This window comes from Giraffa tippelskirchi, chromosome 10 (assembly GCF_054371585.1).
Source record: "Giraffa tippelskirchi isolate mGirTip1 chromosome 10, T2T-mGirTip1v1.2.pri, whole genome shotgun sequence".
Classification (NCBI taxonomy): Eukaryota; Metazoa; Chordata; class Mammalia; order Artiodactyla; family Giraffidae; genus Giraffa; species Giraffa tippelskirchi.
In genome coordinates this window covers 12,886,753-12,898,204 of record NC_137284.1, presented here as the reverse complement: position 1 = coordinate 12,898,204, position 11,452 = coordinate 12,886,753, and the positions used below count along the sequence as shown (strand labels likewise).

The following is an 11,452-nucleotide window of genomic DNA, read 5'->3' as shown; positions in this document are numbered from 1 at the left end:
AGGGATTAAACTGCATACAGCCTCACATTTCAGATCTTAAGGATGAATAGGCTTCTGATGTATGGTGAAGTGGGAATGGCGGCAAGCTACCAGGTGACATGATTCTTGGTATTCTGTTCTAAAGTTCCCTGGTGAGCATAGTTACCTGTATTTCCTGGAACATTCAATTATTCATTCGACATTTTTGAGTTTTACTATGTGCCTGGCACTGCAGGGGATATACAAATAGAAGACACAGTCCCTGGTGTCAAGAATTAAGTCAGCTGAGGGAGACACACGAGTAATAAATAGACAGGACTTATTAAGTGGATACTATATACACACTGGGTATATATACACCCAGTGGCTACTATATACACACTGTGTCCTGGGTGTTCTTTGGAAGGACTGATGTTGAAGCTGAAACTCCAATACTTTGGCCACCTGATGTGAAGAGCTGACTCATTTGAAAAGACCCTGATGCTGGGAAAGATTGAGGGCAGGAGAAGGGGCCAACAGAGGATGAGATGGTTGGATGGCATCACTGACTCAATGGACATGAGTTTGGGTGAACTCCGGGAGCTGGTGATGGACAGGGAGGCCTGGTGTGCTGCGGTTCACGGGGTCGCCACGAGTTGGACACGACTGAGCGACTCAACTGACTGATACACACACTAGGCGCAGTTGTTAAGCATTTTACATATAATTCACTTTAATTCTCACAACCACCCCATGAAGTAGATTACAAGATGGTGTGACTGAGATGTGGCTTGTTGGGAGCTAAACAAAATCTGCTAGGGGAATAAACAGGAGGGACTGCATTCCCAAACTGGAGGAAGATGCGAGCAGGGGCTGAGGGGTGGGTTCTGAGAGGAGGTGAAGCCTCATCTGTGCTGTGAAGTCCAACTATAACTAGCCAAGTTTAGCAGGCTGGGACATTTCCCAAGAGAAAGGAAGGCAGATTTGAAGTAGGGCAGTGGCCCAACTAAAAGATGACTCCAGCAGAAATGTGAAGGATGGACTAGAGTGGGCCTGGCAGGAGACAGGGCTGTTTTTGTTGCTAGGCCAGCAATAACAAAGGCTCCAATTAAGTACCAGCAGTAGGGATGGAGAAAATAATAGATGGTATACCAGCAGAGGTGGGAAGGATAATCCAGAGGTGGTATTTAGCTAGGTAAAAGCACACGTATTACAAAAGTTTACACAGTACAAGTTCTCGTGCAATTGTTATACATCACAAGAGTAAGTTAACCTGATTCTCCTTCAGAATTGGCCCTGGCACGAAAGACAGAATCACCCACTTGCATAACTGAGCTCACGTTTTCTGCCAGCACTGCCCGAGGGATCTCCCCAAATGCTACTGCCCCAAAGAACTCTGATGCTGGCGCTGGCTGGGTCAAGTTCCTGGTGTCTCTGCCCATCATTGGGCCTGGCAGAGCACAGAGCTCCGTCAGCTCAACACCTCTCGGGCTCCAGCCCTGTGGGTGCCTGGAGGTTTCAGGGTGCACCTTATGCCTTTTCACAGTGGGTAGGAAGGGCGCCAACTATCTGTGCAGGTCACATGTTTGTTACCATGTCATTGGGGCTTTGAAGACCAAGTCACTCACAGTGCTAGCCTTTTATAAACTGTAACACATACTGAAAAGGAATCTTTGATCATCCTGCAGGTAGACTTGTTTGCAATCAAGAATTGTTTCTGGACAAGTTATCAATAATGCACACAGGTCCTGCCATATGCCTAAGTGATGCCTGAACCCCAGATAGTACATGTGCCACTCAAGTGGAGGAGTGGAGCTCTATGTGGTGTGACCTTTCCTTCTCTATTCTAAAGCAGCCTTCCCAAGGATCTCTAGATGGCCAGGCTCACCAGAGGCCATGGGTATGTGTGGATGCTCAGGTTCTCTAGTCAATGAGACTCACTCATTCACTTATTCAGTCACTTAGACTTCAGCCAAAGGCAGCCAGAAATGTTAGCTGTGGGAAAAAAACACAAAAACAAAACATTGGCAAGAACAGACAGAAGGGTGTGGGGCCGCATGGAAGCCCAACAGGATTCTAAAGACAACTCTGCCCACAGTCTCTGCAATGACTTGTTTATCTATAAAATGGGTGAGTATAGAAATTCAGTATTTTTGGTGTAAGAATTCAAGTAAATGAACCAAGAGTTTAATAAAATGGCCTTCCCCTTCTCTCCATAGCTGTTTAAACCCTAGTTCTCATCATTTTGCTGATGAGGAAGCTCTTTCTGGATTGACTGTCCCGTCCTAGTTTTCCCATCTGTATACAAGTTTACCCATGTGGAAAGGGAATTATGTTACACTTTGGGATTTGATGTTTATGGGCAAGTATATAGCCCACTTAATTAAAAGACGCTTACTCCTTGGAAGGAAGGTTATGGCCAACCTAGATAGCATATTGAAAAGCAGAGACATTACTTCGCCAACAAAAATCCGTCTAGTCAAGGCTGTGGTTTTTCCAGTGGTCATGTATGGATGTGAGAGTTGGACGGTGAAGAAAGCTGAGCGCCGCAGAATTGATGCTTTTGAACTGTGGTGTTGGAGAAGACTCTTGAGAGTCCCTTGGACTGCAAGGAGATCCAACCAGTCCATCCTAAAAGAGATCAATCCTGGGTGTTCATTGGAAGGTCTGATGTTGAAGCTGAAACTCCAATACTTTGGCCACCTCATGGGAAGGGTTGACTCATTGGAAAAGACCCTAATGCTGGGTAGGATTGGGGGCAGGAGGAGAAGGGGACAACAGAGGATGAGATGGTTGGATGGCATCACCGACTCAATGGACATGGGTTTGGGTGGACTCCGGGAGTTGGTGATGGACAGAGAGGCCTGGCGTGCTGCAATTCATGGGGTCGCAAAGAGTTGGGACACGACTGAGCGACTGAACTGATATAGCCCACTGAAACTCTCAGTATGTCTGCAGATCTCTCAGGGTTAGTACTCAGAACAAACATTCTGTTCAGAAAGGCAGCTATTAATCCCTGTGTCATGTGCAAAGGATACACACACCTTTGGTTATCACATTAAGTATCATTCTCCAGAAGCAATCCTTCTGGTCTCTAATATACCATAGGGCATGATTCTATGGATGCTGCCTTCTGTGTTTGTATAGATCACCCTTGGCTGTGGCTACCGAGGACCCCAGCAGTTTGCTGACCTTGAGAAGCCTGGTAAACTGTTGTTACAAATACTCAACACACTCGCTGAATGACAGAAAATGCTTCTTAAAAATTTACCCATTTTCTCCCAGAACTGAAGTGATCCTGGTACTTGGGGTCAGTGAACAATTCCCCTGCTTTTACTCTCACTCTGTAGACCACTCACTGTCAAAATCCATAACAAGAGGAATCTACAGTTAGGATGGCCTTCCTTCAGGGTTTGCACAGGCTCCTCACCTATGCGACGAGCAGCTTTCTGCAGGAAGTACTATCTCTACTCCTTGGTTGTAAGATATTATGGAAGTATCACCAACAGGTCTCTAATCAATAATGCACAGCCTCAGAAAAATGCAGCCCAGCACTCAGGAAAGCAGCTCTGACAAGATGCTTGGCTCAATCACTCTGGGATTTGATGACTTTCTCTATTAGCCTCCTGTATATTCCTTTCAATTTCAGGGATGGTGTTCGTGAACTCTTTTCTTAGCTGCCCAGGAAGCTGATGTGTGCTGTCTCACAGAGCACTCTCTGGTCTGTACACACTCAGTGGATGCTTACCTAAGAAACGCATTACTCTGATGACTTTTCTTATCCACTTGACCTCAGTCAGCAGCAGCAGCAGTTCTTCCTTCCAGCCAACAGTAAATGACAACAGCAGGAAGTTTTACTCCATAAAGCATTAATAAGATATTTTAATGAAGGGGGGAAGGGAACCAAACAAAACTTAAAAACTTAGTCTTGTTTCTATTCAAAGACACTCAAAACTATTTTTTTCCCTGCCCATCCCTTCTAACTGCAACTTTATTTGTGACCATGTAATAAAGGCCGGTTTAAAGTTTTTGCTTTTTAAAAAGATTAAACCTTTTTAAAAAAGATTAAACAACCAAACTAGCAAAAAGTACTCAATACATACTTTCCTTATATCAAACAAGCTAATATTTCAGTACAATGTAACTATACAGAATATATACAATACACATATATATTCACAAAGCAAACACTATAGGCTCAGAACAGATTTGAAAAAACATGATATTCACATTGATTACAATAACTCTAAAAATGATTGTAACATTGAAACGGCACTTAGTATACAAAAAAGTCACAAAAATATATATATATATATATATGTAGTCACCAAGAACCATGGTTCCTGTAAAATACTAATAGCCAGATACTAGTATATAAAATGTAAAGTTTTGACATCGTATACATTTTTAGGAAATAAAATCCAAAACCATTTTTGTTACTGTTGAAAGTCAAACATGCCAAATAACTATGGCCACTGTCACCAAGTAAAGCCAAATGTGAATGAGATGATAACTGGATACATAGCTGGTGAACTAGAGCCTGGCACAGATACGAAAGTTGTTCTGGTTCTAGGAGAGGGTAGAAGCATGAAAACATCCTTCTACATAATTTAATTCACATTTCTTCTCCAGCATCACCTTCCCTCCCCCAAGGGTTTCACAAAATGCCAGGGCCTGAAAAGAATCATAATGCTATTAACTAGCAAGATAAAAGTTTCTCCATTTCCTTGATGTTGGGCTACAGGCGCATTTTAAAGCATGTATCAGCTAAACAGGGCCGCCAGTCACCTTTCTGGAAGACTGTGGTACACACCTTCCTCCTAGATTGGTTGTACTAGAAAGTACTCCAGTTTCTGAATGGAGCCAGATCTATTCGTTAGCTCTGTAAAATATTGAGCTACTGTAGCAGCAAATACAAAATTACAGAAACAAAAACATTTTTATTAAAAATTCGTTTCTGTTACATCAAAACAACTTTTTTCCCTTCCCTTCTGTTTCCTATAACCAGACGTCAATCTCTTCTATCACTGAATTACACTCTATTATCTCAAACTGACTTTTTCATTATGCTGCTGTGGAAAAAGTTCAAATCCTGGAAAGTTCAAATTTACTCTTAAAAATGGGAATACAGAAATTTTAAAGTAAAAAAAAGTCTGTTCTAAAAGTATCTCTCACAAATATATATATATTTAAATATTAAAATAGGCTACCTAGGATTTTTATAAAATGGCTTTTGAGAAGATAGCAGAGGCACAAAAAGAAGCCATATGCCATCTTCCAACTGGACATAAGGTGCCACAAGGGTGCCCTACAAAGAGGCAGGCAATCTCTATCAGACTCAACGGGAGGCACCAGCAACAAGAGAAACATCAAACATATTACTGGGACGTGAACTGAGATCAAATTGTACTCTAGTAGGGGCTGTAGTCTTTTTTAAAAATATCTTGAAATATAAGCATGAGAAGCCATTACTTTGTATAAGGAAGAAAATGACTAAAGTTTATGATCTTACTCCTGATTCTAAAGTTTATGATCTTACTCCTGATTCTAAAGTTTATGATCTTACTCCTGATTCAGCTGACAGCATTCACTTCAGGTACCTGAAAGATGAACAGCAGTGCGACTTTTAATAACTCAACGGACCACTCTCAGTATGAGAGACTTTACATAGCATTTGTCAACTTGAAAATTAAATTGATGGTTGAAATAAGGGAAAGCTCTTACAGAAAATACAAAAAAAAGTCTTTCTAGAAAAAGCAGGTGTTTCTAGGAACAGCACGAAAAGCTGCCCATCTTTAAGTGAACACAGCCTCCACTAATACAATTAATTTAGGGAAGACTGACCTTTCCTCAGCAGACCATGTACTTTGGTAATCTGAACATTCATTCACAGGATGACTCCAGGTTAAAAACCTGCTTAGCTAAATGATGAAATTTGGATATGGTGAGATTGGTATTTGGAAAAACAAGGACAATTTAATAAAATCTTGACACTTAGGCCCTCACACCATCAAGCAGCAATTTTATCAATAAATCATCACAATTGAGCCTCGGGCTTTAATCAGCAAAAAGTCAGTTTAAAAGAGAAAGGCAATAATCAAAGAATCTGATTTTTATAAACCAGGCACTTCAAACTGAAATTTAAAATTTTTAAGCTTAAAAACAAATTTTAAGTTTTTGTTTTCAACCAATAGTCCAAACCTTTATATTGTTTGTAAACTATTATATACATAAAAACCTTGATGTTAGTTGGAACTGGCCTGGACCATATGCAGAGTGAGTTATGTAGCACATACACTTTAAGGCAGTCTCATTTTTCAGGTACTGTCAAATTGAGATGCCACCACCATCACTGCCTGACATCTCTGCAGAGACTATCTGTAAAGATACGGAACTATTACTTTTGCTTTTTTATCATAAAAATATAATCACTATGATGTAGTATAAATATCTAAGTGTATTAGTTGAGTATGAAGTTAAAGAAAAGTACAACTATAATGTCATGAAGAGTCATCCCATAATCTGACATAGGCTTAATTCCCCATTAATAAATCTCAACATGTTTATAATCTAAAAATGAAATAGCCATAGAATGTCTGCTCCTTAGTTGAACCTGGATATTAATTCCACTTCATTGTTAATGTGAACCATTATTGCTTTGGCAATTAGTCTTGCTGAGGACTTTCCAAATAAAAATACCCTATGTCACCAACATTTTGTCAAGCAAAAATGACACTGAAAGATAAAAATGGGAATAGGCAAAATAAAGAACAACTTAAATTTGGATGATCTGCGCCTAATGCCTGTAGGAGTATGCTTAGCTTTAATATTCCTCATAGACATGGTTACTCTAATTGAGCACCCATCCACCATTCTGTTCTCAAAATCTAAATATAAATTAAATAATCTTCTGCCAATAACTTACACTGACAACAGTATTTACTATCTTTCAGCAACTTTGGGTCACTTCCTGATGTGAATTTTTCTCATTTTTTCCCTCCCAAGTAATACTAATAACTAGAAAACTACTCTCCCTCACTAGGATGTATACTCCAAAGCTATGACTTCACATTTTGTAGATGAATGAAAACAGAGTAAATGCCACACAAGAGTTGCTAATTCTCTTCATCAATTCCTTAAATCTCAAAGTCCTTTCAGTTATAATTTTAGGATTGTTCATTCATCAAGTAGTAATTCTCTCCATGTGGTTATTCTAGCATACACTGCCATTACATTATAAGGGAATGTATTTCTCAGGGGCTACAAAGCTGAAAGAAAGCAAACCATGATCTGAGAATCTTTAAAATAAAAGCCACTGAACTAGATAACTGGCCTCTATTTAGATTAAGTATGAGAATAAAAATTAGTAAAAAGTAAAATAAAAACTGAAAGAGTTAATACGGTTTCCAAAGGCTCCCAGGGAACCATTTATACATCAGGAGAGACTGGCTCAGTAGTCAGAAGGTAACAGAGTTACCGACAATAAGTACATTAGATGTGCCAGATAGTTCTTCCCACTTGGTAACATATTTTAACAAAATGGAAGAGTTTTTTTGTTTGCTTGTTTTTAAAACCTAAGGGCATGTGTCATAACAAGGAACCAGAATGTAAAGTTCTGTAAGCCAGAATGGTTGCTGAACTGTTAAAATGTAAGAACAAATGAGGCTATTTAAACATTTTAGTACACTTTATCTCACTGAAATTGAGAACTTTGAAAACTGGTAATGTAACTAAATAGATAGCTAATTACTTAAGGATTACTTTCAAAGTAAGAAACACTCATTTAAATATATTTGTGGGTGATAACCTCCATCTGCATCCCTTTCTTGAAAACTTAAAATTAAAAAAAAACAAAAAACGAGCACTAAACTTTTGTTTGTGAATTAGTGCAATCACTAACATGCCAAGTGCTTTCACTGTTAGAACATAGCCTTAGAAAGTGGAAAGGATGCCTGCAGGGGCTGAAACATCCAGTATCAGAGCACACATCTCTGCTCATCTGTGAAGTATGTATAGCTTACCTATTTGGTAGCTTTAAAATGAAAATAAATGTTTTTACTATATAAAATCCTTGGTTTAAAGAGGCAATTTATCTTGCATCCTAAAATTTAAGCCCTTTGAATATCACAAAGTTACCTCCTGGGGCCTAATTTAAGCAAGATAGCTATGGTACTCAAAACTGGAATTTTTTTTATGTTCAGTTATACTGGTAATTTCTAATGATGAGATAATATAATGGGTTTTCATCTCTTTGTATTTTTTTTCCCCCATATAGTCTGTTAAAAATTATACATCCAGGCATCCTTCTCTTAGATGAATTTTAAATAAATCTAAATAACACTACATACAATTATTTTCTTGCTGCTTAGTTTCTTAAACAGGCCCATAAGCTAAGTAACCTTAAACTGTGTATCAAGAAAAATGTAGAGCCTCACTGAAATAGAAAAAAAGGCCTTTGTTTATATCACGTTAAGTATTAGTTACCTGTATTGATAAGATGTGGGGAACAGACAACCAGCAGTAAGCATTTTCACAGTAGGTTCAAATGTCTCATAAAACTTGGAAATCTGTATAATTTGTAATTACCAATGAAAATCTCAAGTTTCCATTTGGGAAAAAATAGCCAGTGATGGTGATCCTACATTCTGAGAACACAGAACACCTCAGAACCAGCAAAACTGTGCAGGAGTCTCAGTACAAAATTCTCAGGACAGGGGGTATGCTAAATTACTTTCAATCAACCAATCTCCAACTTCTGATGTATCTTCTCATCAACTCTATTTTCTTTCCTTCTTTTCTTTCTTCCTTATTCTAAAAAAAAAACTCTTAGAACTGAGGGCAACAATGACTCCCGGTCCTAATTTCACTTACTTTTGTCTTGTCCATATAAGATTTTAAAATTAACTTTGAGATTTATCTATTGGTAGGCATAACAGTTTCCAAAGAATCCATATAATATTAAAAATAAAAATTCCTGACCTTTCCAGTTGAGACACAGCAGTACCGCTATTAGTATCATATAGTCTTGCTGAAGAAAAGTAATTCAACCTACTGGTCAAGAAGCATAAATGATGGAAGGCTATCATAATCTGTACATGTTCATTTTCCTTAAGGTACTATAGCTATTTGGGGAGCAAAAAGGAAACAACAGGTTCTTGAGTGAGAAAAGGAGTTGGAAACAAGTTAAAAACAGCAGAATATGAAAACAAAAAGAACATTAGCCTAAAAAAAACTTCAAGGAGTTCACTTTCCCCTCCTTTACATTTGCAGGAGATAAGTTACAGAATGAGCCAATCAAAAAATGAAACGAATCACTATAACTTAAAAAACTTTTATTGAGGTCTAGCACCCAGACAAAACTGAGATCTTGTGTTTTGAATAAGAAACTGTATTTTCTTTTTCTAATCTAATCAGGTGTTTTCATAATGATTAAACTCTGGGTATATACATAGGAAAAAAAAATTACTCAAAAGATCATTGTTCATGGACTCATGAAATTTAGGATCACGGTAAGCGATGCTTTAACGGCACCAGGTAAAATGTATACTCCGGTCTAGAGTATCATATATATTTTACCTATAAACCAGGAAGTTTCATTTTCTTTTAGCAGCAAGAGGTAATATTCATTACCTTAAGGTTTTTAGTTTTTCTTTAGTCTTAACAATTCTTTTTTTCCCCCAAATAGATCTGAGTCACAGATCATCATTTTATAGCCTCTTCTCTTCTACATTATTGCTTACATTCTGTAAAAACTATACTAACTGCTTTCAATATGACATTTGGCAATGTCTAAAAATATTTTGGAATAAGGACAATATTATCACTGTCACATGGTATTTTGTAAACAATCTTAGTTGGGTTAAGAACATGGCCTTAACAGAGAATTCTTTATTTTGTCCAAACAGCAGAATGAAAACATCCTCAATAATACACAAACCTATATATAAAATATAGAACATCTTCAGTATATTTCCTTTTTATGGGATCACGCCAAGTATAGGCAAAAGAAAGTACTGTTGACAGGGTAAGACAAAAACTGATTTAGGCAATGACCTCATTAGCCAGGCATTAACATTCAAAGACCAGGTAAACAATGATTTTAACCAGAAAAGCAGTATGAAAGAGTTCCTATGAAGCTGAGATTCACACACTATATTCCCCATTCCTGGTCACTTCATGCACAGCTTGACTCTTCTCAACTGTGGCTTTCTGCCGTCTTTCATAGAAGAAAGATAATTTGGAGAGTACTACTATAAAGGTACAGGGAATACCTATCCCAATACCAAATTTTCACCATAAAAAATAATGACAGCTTAAAAAAAAAAAGAATACGTGGAATTTCAGAAGTACACACCCTAATAATTTTTAAGAAAGCTCACCATAAATATTTCCAGAAACAACAGGCTTTACAGAAGATTGTACAATGTCCTGTGTATAGGAGTAAACATCTATTCAGGCCATTTGCCAAATTTGTTTAGTTGTATGTTTCTGGCGTACCCTTTCATTTCAGGAAGGTCAGCAACCATCTGATTTCTTCTCGACCTAATGATATGCTGTTAGCCTACTCCTGATGATGGAAGAGGAAACTGATATAAGTGTGAAGTCAACTGCTTCTCTCTCCGTAAGTTTCAGGGTTTCTATTGTATTTCAACACCATGTTATCGTGCACTTACAGAAGCAATCTCTCAGTCATGAAAAATAAAGCATCAGTTGCAAGACTTAGAAAGTAAAAAGGGAAATTTCTCCAAACCTTTTTTTGCTTAAAAAAATTAAATTCAAATGTACAAGACCAAGCACAGGCACTTTCCAAAAATTAAAAATGAAGCCAAACTATGAAATTACTCAATAGTTATAGAAGACAGCTCTGACTTTGGGGGGTCATCTCTGGTTGCCTCGGCACAAGCACTGGTCTTTGGCTGCTCTGGCATCTCTTCATCTTTTTCTGTCAGCCCAAGAGACCCCAAGGGAAAAGTGCTTTCACAATTCTGGGTCGAGGAGACCTGTGAAATTACAGGCATTTGAACAGAGGAGTTGCCTTCAAAACTGTGTTCTCCAAGATCATATTGAACAAGGGTCTCTTCTTGCTCCTGGTTTAAGTAGTCCGGTACTAGGAAATCACTAGGTAAGAGGCAAAGGATGAAACAGGGAGTTAATTTTCAAGCCAAGAATAAATAAGACATAATAAAACGACCTGATTTGTAAAACAAGATTGGGAATTTTCATTCTCTAATTCTCGAATGAAGATTATAACTCAGGAATTTTCAGCTTCTAAACTTTCCTAAATATGAGCCAAAACCATCCATTAGAACCCAAGCATATCAACACTCTCTACCATCACGAGAGAGAGATCACACTCAGTGTCCCTGTGGACACCTAAACAGCCTTTCTCCTTCTATGTAGAAGAGTTTCTGTACACAAAACAAATGCAAATAGCATGTTCATTTAAACAAAGATCATTTGAATAACTTATGTGTAACCTTTCTTGGATTATACA

General features: G+C 38.0%; 1 protein-coding gene and 1 long non-coding RNA gene across 9 annotated transcripts in view; both read right to left on the bottom strand.

The window, feature by feature from the left end:
- Positions 1 to 666: 666 nt before the first annotated feature.
- On the bottom strand, positions 667 to 5,558 carry LOC145523544 (uncharacterized). Its single transcript, XR_014066692.1, has 3 exons — positions 5,525 to 5,558; positions 3,707 to 3,815; positions 667 to 1,953 (listed from the first exon to the last, which is right to left on the bottom strand). It is a non-coding gene; the product is annotated as an uncharacterized LOC145523544 (long non-coding RNA).
- Positions 5,559 to 8,738: 3,180 nt separating this feature from the next.
- ZBTB44 (zinc finger and BTB domain containing 44) overlaps positions 8,739 to 11,452 on the bottom strand; it is a 52,244-nt gene continuing 49,530 nt past the window's right edge. For all 8 annotated transcript variants that reach the window (XM_081534025.1, XM_081534027.1, XM_081534029.1 and 5 more), the window contains one exon: positions 8,739 to 11,076. In XM_081534025.1, the coding sequence (XP_081390151.1) occupies positions 10,797 to 11,076 (280 nt within the window). In that variant the 3' untranslated portion in view covers positions 8,739 to 10,796. The remainder of the gene's footprint in view (positions 11,077 to 11,452) is intronic.